The sequence below is a fragment of the Netta rufina genome, assembly GCF_964035555.1.
Source record: "Netta rufina genome assembly, chromosome: 10".
In the NCBI taxonomy this organism is placed as follows: Eukaryota; Metazoa; Chordata; class Aves; order Anseriformes; family Anatidae; genus Netta; species Netta rufina.
In genome coordinates, this window is record NC_140133.1 from 8,584,801 (window position 1) to 8,611,330 (window position 26,530).

The 26,530-nt window shown below is 44.4% G+C and overlaps 1 protein-coding gene across 1 annotated transcript in view; it reads left to right on the forward strand.

Annotated features, from left to right (window-relative positions):
* STAB1 (stabilin 1) overlaps positions 1 to 26,530 on the forward strand; it is a 56,451-nt gene that overhangs the window by 18,902 nt on the left and 11,019 nt on the right. The window contains exons 14-47 of the mRNA XM_084292768.1: positions 571 to 633; positions 1,588 to 1,701; positions 2,109 to 2,162; positions 3,524 to 3,604; positions 3,904 to 4,062; positions 4,955 to 5,017; positions 6,408 to 6,509; positions 7,544 to 7,630; positions 8,072 to 8,183; positions 9,571 to 9,754; positions 10,019 to 10,112; positions 10,914 to 11,072; positions 11,976 to 12,071; positions 12,462 to 12,557; positions 13,166 to 13,213; positions 14,152 to 14,282; positions 14,607 to 14,718; positions 14,945 to 15,022; positions 15,381 to 15,482; positions 15,988 to 16,095; positions 16,611 to 16,742; positions 16,895 to 17,023; positions 17,824 to 17,880; positions 18,653 to 18,739; positions 19,842 to 20,037; positions 20,423 to 20,518; positions 21,585 to 21,630; positions 22,888 to 22,967; positions 23,302 to 23,427; positions 24,095 to 24,168; positions 24,505 to 24,579; positions 25,154 to 25,273; positions 26,195 to 26,242; positions 26,361 to 26,444. Of these exons, the coding sequence (XP_084148894.1) occupies positions 571 to 633; positions 1,588 to 1,701; positions 2,109 to 2,162; positions 3,524 to 3,604; positions 3,904 to 4,062; positions 4,955 to 5,017; positions 6,408 to 6,509; positions 7,544 to 7,630; positions 8,072 to 8,183; positions 9,571 to 9,754; positions 10,019 to 10,112; positions 10,914 to 11,072; positions 11,976 to 12,071; positions 12,462 to 12,557; positions 13,166 to 13,213; positions 14,152 to 14,282; positions 14,607 to 14,718; positions 14,945 to 15,022; positions 15,381 to 15,482; positions 15,988 to 16,095; positions 16,611 to 16,742; positions 16,895 to 17,023; positions 17,824 to 17,880; positions 18,653 to 18,739; positions 19,842 to 20,037; positions 20,423 to 20,518; positions 21,585 to 21,630; positions 22,888 to 22,967; positions 23,302 to 23,427; positions 24,095 to 24,168; positions 24,505 to 24,579; positions 25,154 to 25,273; positions 26,195 to 26,242; positions 26,361 to 26,444 (3,393 nt within the window). The remainder of the gene's footprint in view (positions 1 to 570; positions 634 to 1,587; positions 1,702 to 2,108; positions 2,163 to 3,523; positions 3,605 to 3,903; positions 4,063 to 4,954; positions 5,018 to 6,407; positions 6,510 to 7,543; positions 7,631 to 8,071; positions 8,184 to 9,570; positions 9,755 to 10,018; positions 10,113 to 10,913; positions 11,073 to 11,975; positions 12,072 to 12,461; positions 12,558 to 13,165; positions 13,214 to 14,151; positions 14,283 to 14,606; positions 14,719 to 14,944; positions 15,023 to 15,380; positions 15,483 to 15,987; positions 16,096 to 16,610; positions 16,743 to 16,894; positions 17,024 to 17,823; positions 17,881 to 18,652; positions 18,740 to 19,841; positions 20,038 to 20,422; positions 20,519 to 21,584; positions 21,631 to 22,887; positions 22,968 to 23,301; positions 23,428 to 24,094; positions 24,169 to 24,504; positions 24,580 to 25,153; positions 25,274 to 26,194; positions 26,243 to 26,360; positions 26,445 to 26,530) is intronic.

The following is a 26,530-nucleotide window of genomic DNA, read 5'->3' on the forward strand; positions in this document are numbered from 1 at the left end:
AAAAAAAAAAGCACATTACTGCAAATAAAGGCCAGATGAGTCCTTTCAGAAACTGTGGTGGCTGCGAGGCCATTTCTCTTGTTACCTTTGTCCTCGTGGGAAGCATGGCAAAAAGGAAAGCTTCTACTTCCAATATGTTTTCAGACGCCCGCATATGGGTTGTATTTTTTCAGCATTGGAGCTCATTTGCAGGTGGCAGAGTGAACTCTTGTCCTCAAAGGCAGAGGGAGACTTGAGATGATAGAGCAGCTCCACTGTTTACCAGCCAAGTTCTGCATGGCTGCAAGTTTAACCCGGAGATGGGAGTAGGAAAACAGAAGGGTGCTAAAGTGCATGGTAACCTAAAAGATTCTTGTTTGTTTGTCATACATGAGAACAGGCTTGTGGTTAAGCTACTGTAGATTCCCTCCTTGGCTAAAATAAAGGGTTCGAGTCCTTTGGGGCTGATGGCTTTCAAAGACCTGGAGCATGCAATCCCCAAACATTGACTGATCAAAAGCATGTCAGTTTGTGCTCAGACTTTGCTTCAACCCCAGACATTGTATTTTTCCTCTTTGTATCTTCTTGCAGAAAACCATTGGGGAGATCCTTGCTTCAAATGAGATCTTCAGTCGATTTGAAACTATACTGGAGGTAAGCATGCCTGTGTCTGCCCCAGAAGGTTTAGCATTGCTGCTTCTGCACAGCCTGTTGCTCTTTTTGTGAGAATTTTGAGTAACATTTAAATGCAGCTGTTAGTCTTTCTTTCTGGATGCTTTTATCTGAGTCGCTTCTTATTTTGTTTATTTTATAAGCAAATGTAATGGAAAGATCAGCACAAACAGCAAGCATACAAATGTCTTTCCTACTTTCTTCCCCACCTGCCCTACCCATCTCTCTTGGCACAGTTTGTTCTCCAAAGCATTTTTAGTTCTTGAACACTTTTTCAAGAGTTAATATTTCATGCCTTTCCATGCCAAGCTAGACTTAAGCTACCTGTTTTTTTTGTTTTGTTTTGTTTTGTTTGTTTGTTTGTTTTATTTTTTGTTTGTTTTTGTTGTTGTTTGTTTGTTTGTTTGTTTTTTGCTATAGGTGTCTAAATAAAATAGTCCTCAGGTTATAAACCCTTGAAGGCTTCTGCCCAGGCTTCATTTAGTTAATTTTTTTACTAGGGACAGACTGATTTTCCTTTTACCTCCACCAGTCATCTGGATCTTCTCTAGCATTGCACCCAACAGTCTTGACCTGCTTGTTTGCAGCTTTGTGGCTGTTAGTTGTTTACAAAATTCATTGTTTAATTGTGGTTATAGGCTTGATTCTCTTTTTCTTCTCTTGGGGCAAAAAGATATTGGTTTAGTCTCTGTATGTACTTGTGTATTCTGGTGCTCTCTTGTTCACATTAGCTTCACTCACACAGGTGGTTTCATTGTCCAGCCTGTTTTTATGGCATTATATCTCTAATATTACAAGCCTTGCCTCTTGAATACAAAAGCTTTTCAGTAGCTGCACCTTTGGTGGGTTGCTTAGAGTTTCCACTCCCTTTCTAACAGACCCCCCCCTCATTAACTCATGCTAGATGCATGGTGAAATCTTTTATTGTTTTTGCAGAACTGTGGCCTGCCTGCAATTCTTGATGGACCTGGCCCCTTTACTGTATTTGTACCCAGCAATGATGGTGTGGATAAATTGAGAGATGGAAGGCTCATCTATCTTTTCACGGAGGTGAGAGCTCATAATACTTTAAGAGGTCCTGAGATAGTGCAGCCTGTTGCACTAGGCTTTGTTGGAATAGCTTGTGCAATGTATGTGATCATTGCTGAAAGATTTCTGGAGTTAACTAAAATATCTTTCTGTAAGGCTTTGGGAAAGAAGTGAATGCTGGTGGAACCTGCAATGAGAAATGCATTTAGCCAGACTGTTTGTCTGTTTTTTGGCTTTTTCCTCTCGCTTGGTGTGGGGGAAATGAAGTAAGGAAATGAAGTAAATTTATTTTCCAAGTGAAGTCTCTGCTGTAATACATTGGCATAGTCAGTCATTTATTAAAAGAAAAAGTAATTGCCTCTTCTTACTCCTGAGCAGTGAAGGGGTACCCAATTATTATGTTATTTTTGTTTTTTGTTTTTCCTTAGGGCATAAATAAGCTTCAGGAACTTGTGAGACATCATATCTACACTTCAGCAGCGGTAAGGCAGGCAGCTCTAATTCTGGATAATTGGAGTCCTTCAGGCCAGCATATAATCAACTATGTTGTTTGGCACAGAGGTTGGAGTATCAGTGACTTCAGCTGCTGTTTCTTGGACTGCCCAAGAGAGGAGAGATGTGATTCAGGACCTGATGAGGCAAAACATTTACCATGAAAGTTGTTGCCAAAAGGGACTTCCATCACAAAGCTCTTAGTTTTCTGAGTGTGATGGTGCTCATTAGTCAGATGGCCTTTACAAAGAAAACATTGTCCTGCAGAGTTTGCTGCAGGCAAATTCTCTCTTGGCATCACTTTAATTTGCTGAACTATTAATTAGGAGTGTACCCTAATTATGAATCCTCCCACCCATAGCTTCCCTAACACTGAAAACAGCAACACAGAAGTTATAGCCAGGTGGAGAATTGGTCAAAACTCTCCTGCTCCTTCTCCTGTCTTCTTGGGCTCCATCAGTGGGGTACTGCCAACTCTTGCACCAGCATTTATTTACCTTGTGTGGCAGGGTAAATAAAATTAATGCAGTGCATTAACAAGACTTTTTCCCTTATACAATCAACAAGAGAAATGTTTAAAATTATACACAGAACCTGTGGGGAAGTGAATACTCAAGCATTATGGTACAATGTCATGGTTTTTTGCTAAGAAATATCAATATTATTCCAGTCCTTCATTAAGGAGAAAATGTCAGTCCTTATGATTTTCATAACTCCAACAGAGAAAATAAGCAGCACGTTGACAAAACAGCAAAACATAGTTTTTCTTGCAATTGATGAATAACAACATGGCAACAAGCCACACTACTGATTTTAATAGCTTGTTGAACACAAAAGTAAAAATTGTCTTAGTTCTCAGAACTTCTCGCCTGTCAAATCCTTATGTTTAAATTTCTCATACAGCAGCTGTGGTTTACATTTCTTCTGTCTTTAGAAATAAGCTTATTTAGTAGGTCAAAATGTGTTATCTATTATGCTTCTTGCTCAGCGTTACTTCTTTAATTAATATGTCCTGGAAAATTCCCTGTATTGGCTGTATCAATGAGAGACACTATTAGTGAGACTTAATTTCAGCTGTTCTAGACTGTTTCTTGCACAAGGAATGAAAACAAAGACCACTACCACAGGCACTGCTGTGTTTGTAGCATTGCAAATGATTCACACAAAGTCCTGTATTTCCCTCTGGGCTATTGTGTGTGTTTAATGTATTTCATGAAATGTAAATGTTAAGGTTATTGTCCCCTTTAGAAGGCTTTTTTAGGTGGGGGGGGGGGTTGTGAAAGGACTCTGTAAGCTGTACTGAAATGTCCCTGCTTTTTCATGACATTGCCCCCTCATGTGTTTATTTCAGGTGACTGTAGAAAAACTGATAATGATGCCACAAATCATTACTATGGCCAACCAGATACTGACCATCAGCATCAGTGCAGACGTATGTATGGATCAAAACTCAGCTGGGCAAATGTCCTGTGCTAAGTGGAAGTCTGGATATAGTTCTGAACAATGTGGTTTCGTCCCATCTCTGCTTCCTCCTGTGCTTAAAAAATAGACCTAAATGGGGTCACTGAATTATTTTTGCTTCTTATCCAACTTGTGACTCTACTAAGAGGCTTGACTATTTGTGTGGTTGCACTCGATGTTGCATACCATCTGTTTCCTGTGTTGCCTTTATGTAGTTGATACAGTCTAGTGGGCTAAAATACAGATAAATTATTTGTGTTTCTGCATCAGGGAAGAATTCTGATGGATGAATCAGGGATCCCCTTAAACGTGAGAAACATTGTGGCATCAAATGGTATTATTCATACCTTGGACGGCATCTTCCTCCCTCCTTCGATAATTCCCATTTTGCCTCACAGATGCAATGAGGAACAACATAAAATTGTGACAGTAAGTCACCTTCTCCCATTCTCTTGCTAGCCATTGCTGTAGACCCTACACTCACCTGGAGGAACAAATGCAAGCTGTGTAAATTACATTTGGGAAATGTGTTCTCTCTGAGATATCCCCTAATATGAACTTAGGCAGCATCAGCACTGTGATTGTTGCTTCTGCTATCACTTTGCACTGCTTTGCTGGCAATCAGCTGTTTTCTTGTGGTTCTTTATATTTTCCTTGCATCCATCCTACCTTTGCTTCAGAAAGATGTTTGCCTTTTCATAAAGCTGTGTATGCCCTTCTTGACACCAGAGTTACTAACTCAGCTGAGAATGCTTTGTTCCCATCACTGTCAGCACTGTTTTCATGTTAGTATGGATGGGAAACAGCTATTCAGCAGCAGGAGCTGCAAATGCTGTATGGTATTCTCACATAAAGAATTTTGTATACCTTATTTTAGGTGTGTGTTCCCCACTTTAATCACTGGTAGGTTACTGGAAAAGAGGATGAGGCTCTGAATAGGCAAAAGGCACCTGATTTGGAGCAACACAAATAATATCAACTGGCCAGAGGGTCTGTTATACCTTGTTGATTTAATGAGGCTGCCACATGGATGCCCAAAGTGTTTTCCAGCATAGCTGTGTCTCTAGTGGCTGATAGACTCACTGGGTGGAGACAGACCCCGTCTTAAAGTCAGGTGCAAACATCTCGTGACAAGGGATCCACTTTGTTGAAGTGAGAAGCTTACCCCATTTCAGAGTGTGGAACTCCCTCCTAAAAACGTTTCTGATGCATGCTGTGATGTTTTGGATATATACTGGAAGCAGTAGCTCTGGAGCATTCTTGGCATGGGGAAGGGGTTCTTTTGAGAAGATGAAGTTTTCTGCTCTTTTTTTCTTAACAGGGCTCTTGTGTGGATTGTGAGGCTCTCAACAGCAGTGTTTGCCCACCTGGCAGCAGAGAAATGGTAATTATTTTTGATCATTTACATATTTTCTTCTTTGTATGGTGACATAGAAGCACACTGTGACAGTTTCTAACCCAAGACACTTTCAAACAAATACAGGACAGGAAAGGCGAGCAGTAGAGAGGAACAACATGGCTTGTTAGAGGATGCATATCCACCATGCACTGTGATCCCAGACTGTCGCCCAATAACTACTCTGTGCTATTATTTTGAAATCTGTTTCCTGAGTCAATGCAGATAGCTATGATTCAGTCTGTGCTAAATGAAATTGTAGGCTTGCAGTTTTTAGTACCTCTACTCTGCCTCAGGTAGGGTTTTCCTCCTCACACACTGAGTCTCCCAGCTCCTCCAAATTGCTAGAATCAAACCCAATCCCACTCGTCCCATCCAGTAACACCACTGCTTATGTCATGGCCAGGGAATTGCAACTAGCTCTATGCACTGCAGAGGGCTGAGAAACAATTTGTTCTTGGCCTGTGCTCGCTGTTGATTCAGAATGAGCAGAACTAGCTGAAGGCGGAATAAAGAGGAGGCAGCACACTGGTGTTTGAGTTAACCCATGCTGGGTTTAGCAGTACAGCAATTTTCAGGAAATCCCTGTGTGAAGGTCAGGCCCAAGACATTGTTTGGGAAAAATGGAGAGGTGTTCATGACTGTTAGCTGTTGGGTGTCTTCTGAGGGATCTGAGTTTCAGAACTTGCTGATGCCGTCTCAGCATGAATGTCTGAAGCGGAGCTCCGCAAAATCACTAGTCAATTGTTTTCCTCTCTGATTGAGGCAGGTGTGGACAGAATCATCTTGGGCCCAATTCTGCCTTTGTATAACTACATGACAGGTCACTGGGTATTGTTCCAGAAATCATCTGCAGTCCTTTCCCTTCCCACTCTCTGTCTCACCTCCACCCCTAGCTGTCTCCCTCCCTTCCCTTCTTTCTCCTTTCCTCCCTCCCTCTCTCATTCTCTTGTACTCCCCCTTTTCCCCACTCCTTCTCCCTGCCTTTCCTCTCCCTCCTTCCTTTCTCTTTTCCCATACCCTCTTTCTTACCCTCTATTTCTCTCCCACTTCCACCCTGTCTCTCCCTTCCATCTCCCTCCTTTTATCCTCTCTCCCCAACCTCTCCCCCTTCTTCTACTGTCTCCCTTATCATAAATACTACTATAAGAACAAAAGGGCAGCACCTTGGCTCAGGCTTGCAGACTGGGAGTGAGAGGAAGCCACCACTTGCCTTCTTTCACGATAGGCATGCTGTAGCAGTATCTTGTTCACCTTGGCTCCTTTTTGAACTTCCTCAGCTCAGAGATAGGCATAAATTGCTCTCTGCAGCAGAAAGAGAGGAGGGGAGGGTCACTGTGTTGATGTAACAAAACAGAGCTGACTTGTGTTTCTACAGGAATCAACACTGTTCCCAAAAGAATGTGTCTATATCCATGATCCACAAGGCCTGAATGTCCTGAAGAAGGGATGTGCCAGGTACTGCAATCAAACTGTCATGGTGAGTGCGATGGGAAAACACGATCTTTTGAAAGGAGCTCAGCTTTGCTCTTCCTGATTCATCGAGGAGACCTCTGACTCCTTGAACTGAGATGGCAACAATAGAAAAGCTGCCCCATGCAAGGGGGGCCCATCAGATGAGCTGGCTACCTGACCTCTCTTTGGTTAACACAGAGAAGAAAACACAGTACCAACCCGCTACAAATATTAGAAAGCAGCTCAGTTAAACCTAAACACGATACATAAATGCAATAAAACACAGCAGTTGTGACTAGCCAAGCTGGAGAAAGCTGAGAGATGAATGGTGTAGCATTCAGTGTGTCATGTTTTCTGAGACAGCCCTGTTTTTATCACGTCTCCCAACGGAAGCAGAGTACAATGAAAGTGCCATAAGCTGTGAAGTGATTGCATCTTGTTTATGAAACATTGTCAGATGGTTTGGAAAAGTAGTTCTTACCCAGTTTACAGACCTCACATCAGGAGTCTGCAGCTCCTGAGTTGTCCCAGTGCCAACTATATAGAATGATTTTTGAGTGTCTTGTTAAATAGCAGCTGGATGTCTGTCCTGTCATTGTTCTTCTATCGGTTGGTTGTGGCAAGGCCTGTGATCCAGGACTGATACATCCCTCCAGAAAAGCAGAAGTCCTCAGCAAGGATAAAGGAGGATCAAGTGAGCCAATATTATTAATGAACTCAAAACTCAGAGAAAGCACAGACCCTATTTGCATAAGTCACAGAAAGAACAGAAAATAGTGGTTTATGTTGACAAGAATTAGCTGCAAGCAGAAAGACAGGTATTGTCGGAAAATAATTTAATAAATTAAGTCCAATTTTATGTTTGGACTTCATGATCTTAAAGGTCTTTTCCAACCTAAATGATTCTATGATTCTAAGCATGGGTGTCTAAGTGACTATTTAAGCGTTGTCCATGGCCACAGGAAGGAGGACATAGATTTCAGAATTGTGAGAGCAGGACAACTCCAGGCAATTCATGTTAAGTCACTTGGTAATTTAATGATTCTGCTTTTCTTTCAGAAACCTGGGTGCTGCAAAGGATTCTTTGGTCCAGACTGCATACCGTGCCCAGGGGGATATTCCAGTCCATGCTATGGCCGGGGAAATGTAAGTACATGTATGAAGGATCATACTGTGTTACAATGAGCTCTTGAGTCAGGGTGGTTAGGGAGTGTAGTTAGCTTATTTATTTTTTAATGGCAAGGTAGGACATTTTTTCTTTATGGTAACAGTTGCTCTAGATAAGCATAATTCAGCCTTTGTGTTCCAGCGTAAAGTGCAAAGTGGTGGCCACAGAATACCCAAGGAAAATGGAGTGTACTCATCAGTGTGTTTTCTGTCTTGAGCTCTAATGTGAATCATGTCATAGCTTTCGCAGACAGCATTGACTGGGGGTTGGGGGGGGTATTTTTTATTACCACCACTGCTCTTCAAAGTCCTATTTTTTACTGCAGCTGTCAAAAGTGTTTTTGATAGATATCAAAGCCTTGGTTTTGCCTTGGTTCGCTTAGTTTCAATGACTTTGGCTTTCTTTTTGTTTCCTTCCAGTGCAGCGATGGCATAGCAGGGAATGGCAACTGCCACTGCTTTGAAGGCTTCAAAGGAGTAGCCTGCCACATCTGTTCAAACCCAAACAAACATGGCGAGAACTGTGATGAAGGTTGGTAATTTGGAAGTAGAGACTAGAGAAAAATGTAGAGCAAAGCTATAGTGCATGTTCAGGTACCCTGGATTCCCTGCTGGCAAGACCTCATTATGAAAGAAGTGATGGAAATGTTAGGAATGCTTTAACAATTCGTGTCAATAAAGAACAGTCCTGTCTGCCTCTGGGTCCTGCACTGCCAATTTAATTCTTGAACCACAGATGCAGTGTGTCCCAGTCTCTCCCTCATTCTAGTCAATTTATCGAGTCTTCAGAAAATACTCCTCAAATTTATGAACCAGTTTGCCTTTGTTACTCTGGACTTCTATTTCTAACAGTTACAGCCTTTTTTTTGTCTTCTTCGAGATTAACTTAACACTGCTATAGGTGTGACTGTCCCTGTGAATGGCTGGTGAGGAATGTTTTAATAAGAAAGTTATTTGTGTTTGTATGAAGTCTTTGATGTCTGGGGGTTTCAGAACAACTGATAACAACTAGTGACTGTTATGGGATACTATGCAAGCCTCTGATATCTGGCCAGGTGGCCAAGAGATTAAGAAGAAGAAAAAAAAAGCTGAAGGATGGCTAGGAGACAAGACCTGCAGGGGATGCTGTGTAAACTTGACACAGTGCCAAGGAAGTACAAAGGGGAAGGACAAGAAAAAAACTTGGAGAGGAAGACTACGAGCCTTCAGCATGAAAGACCCCTAGAGACCCCCAGAGGGACCACCGGAGACTGATGCGCATGCTCCAGTAGGAGGGACTGGACCCCGGAAGCTAATTATAATAACCTATTTTTTTTAGAAGTAGTAATGAATATGTGTTAGTCTAGGAGCATAAAAATCAGCTACTTGATGTAACTGGTGTGTGTCCTGGTGGAGCGGAGACTCCCGGTGCACCCAGCGCTGTTTGCTTACCTCTATTCTTTTAGTAAATCCTATTTTTTTATTTAATCCTATTTTGAAGACTGAACCATTTCTAACAGAAATGTCATCACAGGTGACAAAAAGCGTGGCTGATATGACAGTGGTAATGCAGGTCTTGGAAACATTGGCCAAATTTGTGTGTGGAACTTCCAAGCAAATCTCTCCTCCTTAGAAAGAAAAGACATTTTCCTTTCCCAGTTGACAAGGACCTTGTGCTTGATGGCCTAAATTTGAGCCCATCTTTAGAGCCCATAAAACTCTTGGACCCAGGCAGTCAGAGGATCAGTTCCCTGGCCAGGTTTTGAGGTGGGATGGATGTGTCTCAGCAGACATCCCTCTGTCAAGAACAAATGGGATGATGATTTGATGTCATGAGAGATTGTGAAAGAAAGTTAGGAATCTGCAAAATGTGACTACTGTGGTGAGTTCTGGACTTTTGGCAATTACTGTTCTTTCTCCATGTGAAAATTCTTTGACAGATTGTGGCTGCGTCCATGGTGTCTGTGACAACAGGCCTGGCAGCGGGGGTGTGTGTCAATCCTGGTCCTGTAAGGAAGGTTTTACTGGGAAATTCTGTGACAAGACATCCAGGAACTGTGGCCCGAGCGGGTTGTCCCAGTACTGCCACCAGAATGCTGTTTGCAGCCTTAATGACACAGCAAGGTCAGTCTTTCTGGCATACAGATTCGGGTGGGCACATTGTCATCATATAGTCACACAACGGCTGTGAGGCTGCCAACCCTGTAACTGTGCATGTCTCCCTGTGTGCCTGTTGCACAGGGTTGTTCAAGCCATGCAGCCAGCCCGCTGCACTAGAGATTAAGTCAGGTTCTTGCTTGCTTGAGAGCTCAAAATATCTTTTTGCTCTCTGCTGTATTTCAGAATAGGCTGTACTACCTGTGTGCCTTCTGTGCTTATGTTTTTAAGGTGCATCTGCATGGATGGATATGAAGGGGATGGATTTTCCTGCCAGCCCATTGACCTGTGCAGTCAGCCAGAACGAGGAGGCTGTTCTCAGAATGTAAGTGGGACTGGACTATCGAAACATGGAGAAGCAACATCTATCAATCAAAGCAGGACAGTTGCAGATTTGTTGGGCACTGGTGTTGTGCCTCTTTCCCAGTCTGTAAGGTGGGATGGAACAGCAGGTACCTAAACACAGCCGTCATAAGGAGGTCAGTCATTTGGTTGGTAACAAAATGTGACACCCTGGGGAAGGTTTGGCTGGTTTGTCCAGATATTTTAGCTGCACAGGCTTTTGTTTTGTATTCATTTTCCCCTCAAGATCTTCTTACGTGTTGTAGCTTGACTGTGAGCTCCAACTCATATTTCTAGTAGCCAACAACAAATGGTCAGACCTCATCATGATTTAGATCCCTCAGTGAGAGGAATGCACTGGGCTATGTAGAAGGGAATAGGATGGCACTAAGTACAAAGGTCTTTGCTGAAAGAGATCTACCTCCATGATTGATTCCCAGCCTACGTGCCCAGGCAGAAGAAGATTGTGCTTATCCTGCCTAGGGAATACTACTTCTGTAATGGAAGACCTTTACTGAATGGCAGGGAATGCCCTGTGAGTTCTGAGCCACCTTAGACACAAGTATCCACCTCTCTGAAAACACTGAATGTTTCCAGAATCACTTTACTATGATATTATCTAGAATTTTTCTGAAGAAGATGCTTCCAGTCCCTGCACCCAGTGCTGGAATCAAAAATGGTCATTCAGAAACTCTTCTCTGACTGGTGAAAGAGACTTGTATCTGTATTTGTAGTGCACTATCTGCTCTCTGCTGAGTGTAATGCTTTTGTCTCCCTTCCGCAGGCCCTGTGCATCAGTACAGGCCCTGGCAATGTCACCTGCCAGTGTAACGTGGGCTGGACTGGGGATGGAAAGGCCTGTGTGTCTATAGACAACTGCATGCTGGAGAGCAGAGGGAACTGTCACATCAATGCTGACTGCATTTATATCGGCCCCGGTCAGGTATGGGCTATACTAAGTAGTCTGGTAGTAGACTTACATTTCCTAAGCTGCTCTGAAATGGTCTGGGATTGCTGGAGGTAGAACCTGGGCTGGTCAGCAGCAAAACCTGATAGTTGGCTGCCAGATACACTGGCTCATGCTATAGCCACACAGGGTACTCGTGTGTGGTGAGAGGCATGGGTATGTTTGAGGCTGCTACACTACTCGGAAACCTTTGTGTAGCAAAGGGAAGAGCCCTGCTCCATAACAAGGCACTGGTTGCTGTGCCCACCTTGTTCTCAGATCACAGCATTGTCCCTGGGCAGTGCTAAAATGTACAGAAAATCACATGCAGCTATTCAGATAGTCAATGGAGGGAGACAGGCCAAGACTGGGACATCCTGAGACTGGAGGAAGGCATGCAGGAGGGGTGGCTTCTCAGGGTGGCTTCTCAAGGTGCTTCTTCTCCCCACTGAGCAAAGGGAGCTCTGGGCAATGGGCTGAGGAAAGGTGCCAGATCTTCAGCAGAATTTAGTGAGGTAGGTGGCATGTGCAAGTGCTCTTTTAGCTATCATATAAGCAGGAAGTTTTGAAATCACCCCCTCTTCTCTTTCTGTTGTTCACAAAGTCTGTGTCATTCTCGGAAAAGCTGGAAATAGAGATGGAAACTATTATTCTCAAGTTACCCTCACACAGGCAAGCAGAGCAAGGGATCAGCGCTCTTGAGTAACCCAGCAGCATGTGTGTTGTGATAGAGAATGATGCCCTACTAAGGAAGTACCTCTGCATTTTCATGTCTTGAGGAACCAGGAGAAAACTTAGGAAAGTCAATTAAGAATAGATTTTAGATTTTTATGCCTTTTTTGGGTAGTAAATGAGGATACTCTGATAGCTCTTTAAAATTGAAATGCCTCTTTCCTGCAGAGCAAATGTGTCTGCAAGAGGGGTTATGCTGGCGATGGCCACAATTGCGATGCAATCAACCCATGCCTCATGGACAACGGCGGCTGCCACGACATGGTGAGTAGCTAAAGAGCTGTCCAAGGCACTGTGGCGGTGAATGTTCCTCTGCTCCCTGTCACAAGTTTTTCAGCCATGGCATCAAGAGAATCACAAGGATTTGGTTTGCATTGGCCTACTGGCACACCACTGAGGTGTTATAAAGGTTTAGTCTCTGATCTATGGAGGCAGATCCTCTGATTTTTCATGAATGCACACAACCCAAAGCCATCATCTAGGCCTTGCTGCACAAGGTATAAATTCAATGGCACTATAAACACAACAGGAAGAAGGGGTTTGTGTGCGCATTTGTAGCCTGGGCCATAAGAGGTCAGAATTTGATTCTTAGGTAGGTGTAACACTGCATTACCTGTGTTCACTCTCTAATTTCTCCTTTCCTTGTACTTGCAGGCTATGTGTGTACCTCTTGGAGGAGGGGAGAGGTCCTGTACCTGCCCTCAAGGCTATATGGGGGATGGCATGACATGCTATGGAGATGTTCTAAAAGTGAGTGAAAAGCAAATGTCTGAGGTCTTTTGGAGATCAGGGAGAAATGTCTCTGTTCTCACTTCCCATTTCTCTGTTACTCGAGCTGACTCCTCTCAGCACAGCACGTGTTTGCCCAAGACCACAGAGACAGCACCAGTGCCAAGAACCGGTGTCTTCAATAAATCATTGACAGTCATTTCTAAGCTGCTCCACCCCTGTCTGCCCTGTGCAATAAGACATCTTTTATTTGTTATTTGGAAAGTTTTTCAGGTCAGAGCTAGGTTGGCCCATTTTCTGACATTAGAATTATTAATAGACCATTCAATCACTGTCTCTGGTAAACATAAGCAATTTCAGATGAATTGAAAAGAATTTATTTATTTAGGTATATATATATTTAATGTCTGGAATATATATTCTTTAATGGCTAGAGTTTGGTTTTGGGAGTGGCCATCCCTCCACATGACACAAGGTGTCTTTGAAGTTTGTGAAGGGAGAAAGGAATTCCTAAGTCATTATTGCTGGATCTAATATTGCAAAGGGCTCCTGTCCCCCACCCCAGGTCTCCCAGTCCCACAGCTCCAGTGCTCATTGGAGGTTACCCTTCTGTTTTTTCTATTTTGAAGGAGCTGGCTGGGAGTTCCCACTTTGCAGGCTTCTATGACTGGGTTAAGGTAAGAATGGCCGTGGCATGTCCACATGAGTAAGTACTGTAGAAGTGAAGTCACTGTGAACACTGCTGTTAAAGGAAGAGCAACAGCATTTATCTTTTTCATTAGAGAAAAACAAAGCAACAGCTAAGGTGAATCAGAAAGAGTAGTAGCATGTAGAAAAGCTCTGGAGTTTGTGATGGAGTAAGGGTCATCAGTGTGTTTGAGGGACTAGTTTATAGCACAAGAGGAAGCTGTGACTGTAACAGGTGTTACAGTCACAGAGGAAACTACAGAGGAAACTATGACTGATTTTCATAGTTGTATCTTCTGTAATTCCTGGCTGTAGGAAAGTAATACAGAAGGAAAAGAAAAAGGGGTAGCATAATAATAGCTATTTTTGAAAAATGATTACTATTTTAAAAATAGCAATCTTTGAAAAATTAGACTATATGTTTGTTCCTTTCCTTCTTACGGGCTCCCTGTTCCTAGCTTGGCTGCAAGAGACTTGCAGCAAGCAGCTGCAGGCTGCAGCAAGTCTGTGGAAACACACTATGAAGCATGCCATCTCACTGAGCCTTAGTTTACCTGTCCTGCTGTGTACGTTGCTTTTGCTAGGAGTAATTTTGGTCCCTTCCCCAAAACTGATGTTGTGTGTTGTTTGTTTATGGACTTGACTGAATAGATTTGAAGATTAATGTAATTTAAGCAGAGCTTAAAGCAGCAGATTTTTCATTGGCAAGCAGATGTCAGCTGTTTTGGCCAAACCACTTGTGGCATTTTTTGATTGCCAACAGCACTTACTTATTTCACACGTGCAGGAAAGCCTGCTGTGTGCACACTACCATTCTGCACGTCCCTGACATGGGACTGCAAAAGCAGGATGACTCTTGGTTATATTTTACGGAGTAGATATGGCACTGGCATGTCTTATTTGTTCATCTTTGTGCTTTGGACAACAGAAATCTCTCTTCAGCATCCCAGCAGGAACCAATGTCACTGTCCTGGTGCCATCAGAGGAAGCTATCAACAGCTTGAACAAGAGTGAGAAAGATTTCTGGCTGACCCCCAGCACGCTGCCGGTTTTAGTCAGGTATGAGGAGATTCCTCTCTTTGCTTTAGTATGCCAGACAACAGTAACAAAGCTATGAGTTGGATTTCTGGTCATACGTGCCTAATAAGGAGATATCTTGAAATAAATATAGAAGCAAGGTTAAATATGTAGCAGGCAAAGAATATAGTAGGCATTTGAAACATAGCAGAGCTCAGGCAATTGGAAGTGTATTTATTTTTCATATATGTGCATTCTCTCCACACGCTTAATGACTTTAGTGAATGTGTGAATGTTAGGTGATATGCTCCCTGTTACTACAATTAGTACCAGAACCTTTTCTTTACCTGCCTTTTTTCTCTTCAGGGCCCACTTTCTTGAAGGTATCTTCACTGGTGAAAAGCTGAAAAAGTACGACAAGCCAGAATTACCCACCCTCAACCCACAGACCAGATGGCAGATAAACACCAAGAGTGGTGTAAGAATTTTTTATATAATGCACATGTGTCAGTGTCAAATTAAACTGCTCAAGAGCTGCTATATCTAGTGGGGAATCTGGATGTGATGCTGGTGCCTTCAAGCTCAGGAATCTTTAAAAATTGTACCCAGATTAATCATGTGCAACCTTGAACAAATCATATGTCTGGTTTGCATATGCCTGGTGATTTCTGATGCTTCTGCTTCTCCCTCTTATGCTTTTGCAGGTATTAACCATTCAAAACGCAAGTATTGTCGTCAGCGACATCCCTGCAAGCAATGGCATTATTCATGTCCTCAGTAAGGTATGTCAATACTGGGAAATACAGTCATAGCAACGAGGTTGTGTTGCAGCATCCGTGATGGAGACAACAAGTAATGTATACCTGGGCAGTTAGAAAGAGCTGTAATGACAAAAATATGCTTGATTATCACAAAGTCCTGACAGATGTTCCTGTGCACTAGTGTTTTAAGTTTAAAGTATTCGTCTCTGGGACAAGTAAGAGGGAAGTTCCTCTTCTCTTGGCTGGTAGATGAGTTAAGACTATTGCAGAATTGTGCTAAATGGTATCATTTCTACTTGCTTTTCTTGCAAGCAGGGTGGGAGTAATTTCCCCCACTGTCTCTTGCCTGAGCTTGCTGATGAGCTTGCTTTATCTGCAGGTTTTGTTGCCACCTTTAGGAGATATCCCACCGAGTCCTCCAGGTCTGCAGAAACGGCTCGATACAGTTTCCTCATTCAGCACATTCAAGGATTTGTTACACGTAAGCATCTGATGTGGGTTCTGTTGTGGCTGTCAGAACTTTCTTTGTGCAAATGCCCAGTTTACCTGTTGTAGGTGGGACTAAACCTGGACCACCTGCTGAGAAAAGAGAAACCATCTATTTCCTACCATTCCAATGTGATCTTCTAAGAAAGGTCCTTTGAACAGCCAAAGGATCACATACTTGCAGTTAGATCCCTATATCATGTTATTACAATGGAAGATGTCCTGTTTGTTGCAGGCACTCACATGCTTGTACAGGCAGAGAAACCTAGAGGAAAAGGAAGGCTTGTTCGTAATCAAGGAACTGCACTTAAGTCAACCCAGGGAGCAAGTGATTAGACACGTGTGACTGAGTGGAAATTGTATATTCAGTTTTCAAACATTTCCCCTACTGCTTTTGCTATTTTAATTGATTTCATATGCAGTTTAGTTTTAGTGAGTACAAGTGTAATTGCTAATGTTAATGTTTGGACGTTTTTATTATTATTATTATTTTTTTTTAGCAATACCAGCTCATTGGAAATATTGAATCCAGTGAAAAATATACGGTTTTTGTTCCTGGAAATAATTCAATTGAGGAGTACTGCCAGGCTCACAATGTGACACAATTGGTAAGCTCACTGTTTGCTTACAGTCTGAATATGTATTGCAGTAATTGCAGGGACATGTATACTGTCAGATCAGAAACTTGAGCTGAGAAGATCTGAGGAGGAGCATATGTGATGCTAAAAGCTAGGAGAAGTGGCAGAGAGAAATGAGAGGGTTTCCTGGGATGCTGCAATGGGAACTGAAAAGTCTATTTGGACACCAAATGCAAATTTCTGAGTAGATTTGTGTGTGATGGATAGCACAAGATCTTCTTCCTGTCTAGCCATGGCATATATGTGGTATTTTTGAACCTTTTGAAAAGCTCCAAAAACCTTTATGGCTTCATCCAGTAATGGTAACTAGGTGTGATCAGTGCTATTGTGATAGGGAGTTACTAGTATCTGTGGGCTAAATTAGCTAGTAGAGATTGCCTGGTAACTATTCTTGTGACATACAATTCCAGACTGAATTGTAGTCTAGGAAGTCAGACAAGTCCTAACATTTTATTTATTTGTTTGTTTATTTATTGTGGATTTAGGACAATGAGACAGTGCAGTACCATGTTATATTGGGAGAGAAGCTCTTGCCTACAGATTTGAGAAGTGGAATCCATAAAAATAGCATGCTAGGGCTCTCCTACTGGTTAATGTTTTATCAAAACAGCACCCAGGTAAGAATGGTAGATTGTTCTTCCATTGATAAACCATTATCCGTTTTGTACACCTTTTCAGTTTACTGACTGTGGCTATCTAACAGCCATCAAGCAATCCATGCAAAAGGAGTTGAAGGTTATCATCTCAGCCCTTTCCTTCTCCTTTGCAGAAGTTTGTCAATGATATTCCTTTGGATGGAAAATTCTTTGAGACGAAGAATGGCATGTTGATTGGGGTTTCACAGGTCCTCCAGATACGGAAGAATCGTTGCACAGCCAATACCACGACCATACAAAAGGTATTGATGATTACCAGCTTGCTGAACACCATTCCACAGGGTTTCTCTGCCTCCTGAACCAAACCAATGAATAGCAGAAGACCTACATCGTCTCTTCCACACAGATGAGACCGTGTCCTGGGGTCTGACTCCAGCTAATTCTCATATGAAATGGAATCTGGCACCTCGTGTCCTCAGACTCTTTACTTGTGAATTCAGGAGATCTGCAGCTCCTGTGCAGATCACGTTCAGTTTGCTTGCTGGCTCTCTGCCACAGCGCCAGTCACAGGGCAGGCTGGTGAGGGACTGCCAAGCTGTGGAAGGAGAATCCAACCCAAACCTTAAATAACATGACCACAAGCTCCCCTACAAACTGTGTGGGAGTCATGGCCAAAGTCCAGCCCCCATGCATTTTGTGGCTTTTGGCTATCTGAAGATTGTAGGGTCAGACTGAGGCAGGCCTGCCCCGTTACAGATCAGAAAAAAAGTTTGTGCCTTGCATGGAGGAACTCCAGGCCTGCAGAAAGCCCTTCCCCAGCTCCGGAGAGGTATAACGATCTCCTCTGGTTGGTTTTGTGGTACAGTCTCATCACCAGCATGGAGAAATAAGACCTTGTATGGAGCTTCTGGTAGCATCCAGGAGCTGAGGGACATGCATTGTGATTTTTATTCTTTGGTCTTTTGAGCCATGGAGATAAATGCATCTTTGTCTTTGTCCCAGCCAGCACCCTGTACAGCACCATTTGTAATTCAAGACTAGTGTCTTGGTGTGACGTGGGTAGAGGGCACACATGTGACTTGTCCTGTTCTCTGTGCCCTAGTCAAGATGCGGCAAGTGTGAGAAGGGGATCAAGTGTCCTCCTGGATCAGTTCTTGTGGTGAGTCTTTGATTCATGTGGCATCTCACAGACTTCACAGACTTTGCTTTGATGTCCCATCACAGCTCTAGAGATGTCATCTCGTTACCTGAAAAAATATGCTGTTGAGTCCTCTGTGACTCGTTCACTAACAAGGTTTGTAAGAGAAAGCAGAAACCAAGGGAGGTTTATGCAGGCAAAAGACAAATGTGAACTGTGAAGATCTTAACAGAGTTGGCGTGAGGCCTTTGCCTGCATTTCAGGAGCCCTTTAGAGCATCTAATGTGAGGACTTTCCCCATTAGGGGAGGAAACTAGATTTCTTTTTTGATCTCTCACTCCTTAGACATTATCATTGAGAATAGGGGGTGCCAATAGCAATTTTCTAGCCCAGACCACGGGTACGTTCACAAAGGTGGGCTGGCGGAGCCTGCAGCTTGTTTGTGAGTGAGTGACAAATGTTTCCAGAGAGGAAAACAATGAAACTCTTCATCTCTGTGCTGGATATTAATTGCCTATCTGGTTTTGTAGGCTTCATTACTTTACTCTATGTCCAAAAAATGCCAATTGCTTTTTCTTAGCTGACATGTATACCACAGATTTGACAGGTAACAAAATCGGCTGTGTGGGGTCACCTCACACCAGGCCTAGTGATGCCTCATTGCTTTCAGCTCTGGGACATCTGGATGTTTAGGGCAGTTCCTGTAGGACAAAAAGAATTATTTCTCTGTTAGGCAAGAACACTGCCATATTGTAGTATCTTCTATCTGTATCTGTGTTAATTATATTTGCAGGAACTTCCAGGAAGCAAGAACCTCGCTCACTGTAAATTGCGCTCTGGGGATACAGGCTGCCATTTCACCTGTGCAAAAGTTTCTCTGGTAAGAAAAACATTTGTCTTGGATTCATTTTGACGAAAGCAAGATGGGTGTTAGAAATACAGCCATGGAAATACAGCCTGTGCTGACATCCTGGCTGAATTTGTGCCATTGCATAGCTGAGAATGGGCTTGTCTGGGAGTTGCTCTCCATCCTGGAGATAGAGGGCACTGGAGAAAAATCAGACCTGCGGAAATGTCTGCACGGTGATGGATTGTGGTCTGCAGCACTGGGATTGTTGCTTTGGGCTTTGTTGTACAGAGGAAGAGAAGGAGTTGAATGTTTGTGGTCAGGTTTCCTAAGGAAATGAGGCATGAATGATGGTATTTTGCTTGTGCATGTGCCTTTCTGAGTAACTGATGAATAACTGGGAGCCAAACCAAAGGGAGGAACAGGTCTCACAGTCACTGTGCCCCCACCAGTTCTCTGAAAGCATGTGGCTGGGAGAAAACTCTTCCCATGTAAACATGTAAAACATGTAAAAACATGTAAAACAAAGAGGAAATGGTAAAAGAAAGGCTTGTGTGAATCTGACCCCTTCTACATATAGAATCATCTCCCTGGAAAGTTTGGTGGGAATGGGAGATTGAGAAGGGAGAGAGGCAGCTGGACAAACTGTACCCACAGGCAGAGGTTCAGTCAGCCCAGCCCTCCCTGGGTACTCCTGCACTGGACGATGTTCCTCTTCATCCGTATTGTCCACCTTGGTCCCATCATGGTTGCCTCCCTCTGTGGGTGAATGCAGAGAGAAAGGAGAGCAAAGAAATCAGGCTTCTGAACTGACCTGCTTTCTGGCAGAACCTCTTTCTGCCCAACAGAGTATCTCACTGGTGGGACACAATAGGAGATAAGCTGGATGGGCACAGGACTGAACATTTTTTTACTAAATGAAGAGCATTGCTCAAGTGGCTACACAGACCTTTATGCAAGGATCTTTCTCGCTCCATCCCACCTGCAGGCATCTAGTCCCTTCATGAGTTGCCAAAAATGAAGTCTGTCGCATAGTTAAAGGAGTAGAGTAGCTTCCAGGAGTAGAGTTGCTTTTGCTATCTCCTCTGTGCTGCACGAAATGGCTCACCCCAGCCTGTTCTTGTTGGTTCCACAGAGGTCTGTCTGCTGCCCTGGCTACTACGGACACATGTGCGAGATGTGCCCAGGGAAGCCAGGCCAGTGGTGCTCCGGGAATGGGGAGTGCCAGGATGGCATCGAGGGCAGTGGAGAGTGCCGATGCCTGGAAGGTTTCCACGGAACTGCCTGTGAAATGTGTGAAGTGGGCCGATACGGAGCTGACTGCAAATCAGGTGACAGCGATGGCTATTGCAGCTTGTGCCCAGTGTGCTGCTCACAAGGGAGAAAAGCAGCCCCAGGACCTCTGAGACAGGCTAACAGCTGGTGGGCCACCAAGGGAAGGGTGGTGGGAGGGAGTGCTGGTGGTCAGCCCCATTTTCATCCTCAGCATGACTGACTGCTGTGCTGCTCATCCTGATGTCACCCAAACTATAGAAAGTTGGGGTGGTCTGTTCCTGGGCTTTGGGCCTGATGGTGAGGTAACAAGAGCTGATACTCCCGTAACATTTTCTTTATGGCAGCTAGGATTAGGAATAGAACAGAGTGAAGTGGAAGTGAGACTCTGCTTGTGAGGCCTGTTTGGTTTGCCAATGATGAGCATTTATTCTTCCCCTGCAGAATGTGCCTGTGACAACGGCATATGTAATGATGGACTGCAAGGCGACGGGAGCTGTGACTGTTTCCCTGGGTGGAAAGGCCCGACCTGCCAGGAAAGTACGCAACTGTGAAGGGGCTTGTGGTGTAATAGCAGTGGTTTTGGTGGAGAAATCTGAGTGATTCTCTTTAGCTGCTGGAGCAAATCTGCATTAGCTGAGCAAGGTGGCCACAGTTGCATGTACTTGCATTCCTCAGAAAGCTTATCAGACTGTCCTGACTCATTCTTGCACGTGAGCCACATTTCTGTTGTGACTTCCCCAACAGCACATGAGCTGTGGAGTTGAGTGAAACTAACCTAGGAAAAATCATATCATCTTTTTCCATCTCCACTGAGATTTGAGGCACTTCAAGAACAGCCCTTAACCTTGGGAGAGAAAAGGAAGCTCCCAGCCAGACTGGGTTGACCACGACTCCTGTTACTTACCTAAGAAGGTGGCAGAACTTGATTTAAAGCCTCCAAAGTGCTCCAGTGTGTCTGCTGGATTGCTTTTTCTGCTCCTGGATGCATTGATTTAGGTGAACTCAGGCTACAGCCTGCAGTTCTCAATGAATCTGCCAATCTGTGTAGTAGTATGTCAAAGATGTGACCCCATATCCCAGAAACAAACGATTACCATTGGGGTGGGAGGGAACATGAGTTCTAAATCCTTTGAGATTGTAAAAGTTTGCATCCAAAAACTGAGTTTGTAGTGACATTAAATCTTTTAGGGGCATTTAGAAATGGAAATTGAATTGAACTGTCCTATTGGTCTAAATGTAAAACATGACACAAGCTGAATGGGGCAAAGCCAAAGGCCCTGAATATCTGAAATAAGAAGGTTTCAGTCCTTGCTTCATTCCTAGCAGTGTGGAGGCCACATGGAGAGGTTCAAATTAAACCATTAGCTCAGAAAGAGAACATCAAATTCACTCCTTTGTGTAACACCAGAACAAAATACCATGAGGGTTTTCCTGCTGCCAAGAAGGACATGAGGGTCAGCATAAGTGCTGGTGTGCCTGTCATCAGTCTGGGCACAGCATGGCAGTAGGGCTGTTTGGAGGGTCCTTTACTATAGATGGTAAAAGTGTCCACAGTAAGCACTGTACTGAAAATGCCAGGTCATTTTTGTGTTTTCTGTTGCAGGAATCAAGACTGACTTATGCAATAACACTTGCCATCAAATGGCCAAGTAAGTACAGCTGAGGAGCTGGATCATTATGAGAAAGTCACTTGTTTATGCTTTACATAGAGTGATTCTTTGTTTAGGGCTTCACAAGGGGCTGTTGGCTGTACCTGCTCATTAATGGTGCATAAAAATCAGTTTCATCTTGGAAATATTTTTAGTCATAAACCCCATCTACTTTCCCTTAAGATTTTGTTCGTTCAAACATAAAATATTTCCAAATAACTTCCATACATGTGGATGGAAGAAAGTAGAGACTCCAAGCTGCTCCAAGTCTGGCCTTAGTCATGGAGCAAAGCAAATAGACACCGACAAGCCCTCTCTGCCTTGCTTCCTCCCACCAAGGAATTATGTGGGCTGATGTACTGTAAGGACTCCCTTTTGCTGCCCTCTCCACCCATTATCTACTCTCCCATTTTGTGGTACTGGCACAGTCCCCTATATTGTGCCATGCAGAAGTGTGGGGGCACAGTCAAGGAGCATGGTGCAGGGTGTGAAGCCTGTGCCTGGGTGCCAGCTCCATGGCCAGCTTCTGTGGTGGTTTCAGGTGACATATGGCAGCCTTTATCAAACCCACCTGGCCCACAATTTAGGCCAAGCATGTCTGCATGACAACAGGTGGTTGTCATTCAGGTCTGGAGCCCACAAAGGAGCAAAGCATCGTTTGGAGTTAGTGTGAGTGGAACCAAGTGATGCTGTCCAGGTGTGTTCCAGCTGCGTGTGGCTGTCCAAAGTCACAGGCTCATTTCTGGGCTGCTGCCAGATGGTCACTAGGCACCAAATGCTATCAGCCACCACCTGCCAGAGCCCTCCTCTGCTCCTTCATGACCATGAGGAGCACTGGATAGCAGAGAGGAGGAAAGTGCCAAGCTACGGACAATGGGCTCTATGTTCTATGAGTAGTACAGCAGCTACTCAGTCTCCTTGTTTTTGGCAGTAAGCCTCTGGCATACTGCCAAGATGATGGGCATCCTCCTCAGATGATCTTTCTGGAATCTCTAGAGCCTTTTGATGTGGCAGGGCTCTTCTTCTGCTGAGCACCACACCCCTTTTCTAGGTGGGTTTTGCTGCTTACCTGTGATATTTTTGGGTTGATTCTTTGGTGCCGTAAAGAAACAGTAACTTTGGGCATGTTCTTCCTTTGGTCATTATGGATGCTAGTGGATGCTAATTTGCACATGCTAGGCTTGTGTAGCGTGTGTTTCCCACTGGCCAAGCAAATCTGGAGATGTTCTCAATGATTGTTTTTCTGTTTTGTTTCAGCTGCCTGAATGGCTCCGCAGATTCCCCACCCATGTGCTCCTGCTCTGCTGGATATACAGGGAATGGAACCCATTGCACAGGTATGTTTGGCAACTGTGGCCAAGGTTCAAGATTGTGCAGGAAAATTGTTTTTCTGATCTAACCATTGGTCATCAGTTAGCTAATACTGTGATGGAAGGACTTGTTAGTGCAATTTGGGGATTGTCTAAGCTGAGCATGACTTTTGGACTGGCCTCTCACAGATCTGGATGAGGATCCTGCCTTCAAAGGACCTACAGTTCAATTGAGAGAAAAAAATAAAGGGGGGGGGTAATAAAATAATGTGATTTTTGTTAAGATGGATGATCATTCTGGCACTGTTCATCTTCCCTAGATGCTCTGAGCTGATTCTACTTCTCTTGTTTGTGATCATAGAAATAGATCCATGCATTATTGATCACGGTGGCTGCTCCATAAATGCCGTGTGTACTAAAGTGTCCCCAGGAGAGAGAACCTGTGTTTGCAAGGAAGGCTATGCTGGAGATGGGACGCTGTGCCTGGGTGAGTGCTCAGTGCATGTTTTGATGATGGTGGCAAGACACCATCCACGCAAAAGGGAGTTTCAGGCTAAAAGCATTAAAATTTCAGGTTAAAGCACTGAATAATTTGATTCTTCTTTCAGTCTGTTTATGCAGTCATTGTTTCAGAGTCAGTAATTGCTGGCTTACCTTGATTCAGCAGTGTTTTTGCTTTTTGTTGAGGTGTACACAGATTCATGTATCCATGTACCTACGTACCTGTAGGTGTGTGCTCAGTGTGCTCCCAGATTCTGACCAGCCACGAGGTCACTGCTGTGGCACCTCAAACTGGTCAGGGAGCTCACGCTGCCCTTGGCACCTGGCTCTCTGGATGGCCTCAGACCAGCATTTTGTGGTGTTCTGAGATGGGACTGGAGCTGTGGGGGAGTCCAGTCTTCTTGTACCCTTTAAAGCATGCTCAGACAGATATGGCATCTCAGCAGGCAGATTTATCACAACTCAGAGACCCATGCACGGCACAAGTAAAACTTGTAGTTGTTCCCTGTTCCTTTGCTATCTCAAGTTACTTTGCCATGAAGATGTTTCCCAATCTGGGCAAGTCCTCCCTGTCGCTTTACCGATACCTCTTTGACTCACCAGCTGCCTTGGACAGTCCTCAGCACTAATATGGCCTTACTGTTTTACTGCAGAAATTGATCTGTGTCTTGAAAGCAATGGGGGGTGCCACGCCAACGCAGAGTGTGTTAAAACAGGCCCACGGAAGGTGAGTAACTACGTTGAATGTCAGGGCAACATTATTATGAAATTGTGTCTAATTCTCTCAAAGGCAATCCTTTCCATGGCAGTGCTCTGCATCGGGATTATTACCTTCCACAGAGAATGTCACCTGGGAAGGGCTTAAAAAGCTTGCTGCTTCCTTGAAAGTGGATGCTTTCTGTTGGCCAGAGGCGGGAGGCACCCTCAGCCTGTAGTTGTTGGCACAAACATGTTTTTTTCCATGAAGGAATGGAGTGCGTGACAGATGCTTTCCACCCAGCTCAGCCATTGTGTTTTCTTTGCTGGGCTCAAGTTTCAGACTGAGCATCTGTTTTCCCTCCAGGTTGCCTGCAACTGTCTTCCTGGTTACAGCGGGGATGGCGTGAGCCGGTGCAACCCCATCAACTTGTGTGAACAGGTGTGTCTGCATTTTGCTATTACTAGGGGTGAAGGCCGCAGCCTTGATCCCAACAGCTAACAGCAACAGCAGGGTTAGGCTGCGTGCTTAGAGCTGTCTGTCTTGCCTTTTTACATACCTAAGGGATTTCCCAGTGTGTTTGGTTTCCACTGCTTCTCACAGTGACCCACAAGTATCTCAGCCACATAGCGCCAAGACTGGATGCCCCTCTTTTGGGAGAAGCAGCACAGCAACACAGGGTTGAAGGCACGTGGGCTTGTTTCTCTGTTTTACTCAAAAGAGTAAGCCGTGCTCACAGCATCTCTGCTAAGTCTATTTGCGATCTCTTTGCATCCCAGATTTTGTCATTGTTGTGGCTTTCAAAAATAGGGTACAAAAGTCTTGTTTCACACTAGGATTTGATGTTGAAAAGCCCTTGAGAATCTAAGTGAAGTTTATTCTAAGGCACTCAACAGATGGACGAATGGCTTCCTTTCCGCTGGGCTGGGTATAGTTAGCAGCTCCTGCAGGCAGGTGTGGTCATGCAAATTGTTGGTGATGCCTTTCCATGCAAGTCTTTTGCTCTTCTTGCCAGAACAATGGAGGCTGTAGTCCCTTTGGGCTCTGCAAGTACACGGGTCCTGGCACTCGAAACTGCTCCTGCTCTTGGTACAGTGTCGGAGATGGCTTCACCTGCCATGGCAAAGTGTATCAGGTGAGAAACATGCACAGCATCTTCTGAGTTCAGGCCTCCTGCCCCACAGCAAACTTCCCTTCAAGCATGAGCTGTGGATCTATAGCGTCATATCAACGTGTGTGTGTGTGGTATAGGAGCAGAGACAGCTACTCTGAGGTATATTTGGAGTGCCAACTTAAAGAAGAGGATCACAGTAAAGCAACCTTGCTCCAAAGGGAGCTGCAGTATGAATATGAACATTGTGCTGCTCTGTTGACAACACTGGCTATGCCTCCAGGCATGTCACATTTTATTAAGGGCAAATTTCTCCCCTGGAAACCCACTTCTTCCAGTCTGTGGGTTCAGGGCATGTGTCACCTGTGGCCATGCCAGCACGTGGGATCTAGTCTGGAAGGAGGCAGTCTCTCTCCTGCTCTGTTGCCAATCTGGTGGCTGTCCTTGGGCACACTGGTGACCGTTTCTGGTAATGGCAAATGAAAAGCAGCCATGCCCACAACAGAGCTTGGAGAAAAGAGAGACACTCAGTTTTGTGCTTCTGCTCCTGTGTGTTCAGGAGAGGAGCTTGCCCTGCCAAGGCTATGCCTGCCACTCTGGTAGCAGCACAGTGGGATTGCAGCAGGTGTTTTGTGAAGCACTCGAGGTGTCCCATGAGCACTGAGGCAGTTCAACCTATGAGACAGCCACTGCAGAAGCAGCCCACTTTTGTGTCTCAGCAAATCCTGCCGTCTCCATCTCTGATGTGAATGGTCCAGGCTGAAATCACTGCCTGCTTTGTAACTTCCACGTCATCCATGCCCACAGTGCTGGCAAGGGAGGGAGGGCAAGGTGGCTGTGGTGTGTCAGAAGAACTTGTTGGAGTGGAAGAGGAAGGAGCAGGTCACTGTGCTGGCTGTTGGTGGAAGAGACTCTGCTAATACCAGCTCTTTCTCTTTGTTTAAGGAGCTCGCAAGGATCAAAGACGCATCCGTGTTCTTTAAGATGATACTGGTTAGTGACAAACGGCTTTTCCCGGTCTGCAATTCCCACTTGTATTTTTTGCAAGAGGTTCTTGCTAACTGGAACTGTGTTTTCTCTTTGCCATCCCACAAATGCTTCCCTGCCACAGGCAGAAAACACCAAGGAGCTCAGTGGAGCAGGGCCTTTCACTGTCTTCGTCCCACGGGCAGATTTCATAGCAAACACCACAACGGTAAGTGTCCTCCCACCCCAAACACTGGCAGGTGTCTGCCAAGTTCCAGTTGTGCCAGGGTCTCCTGTGGGTATGCCCTGAACTGA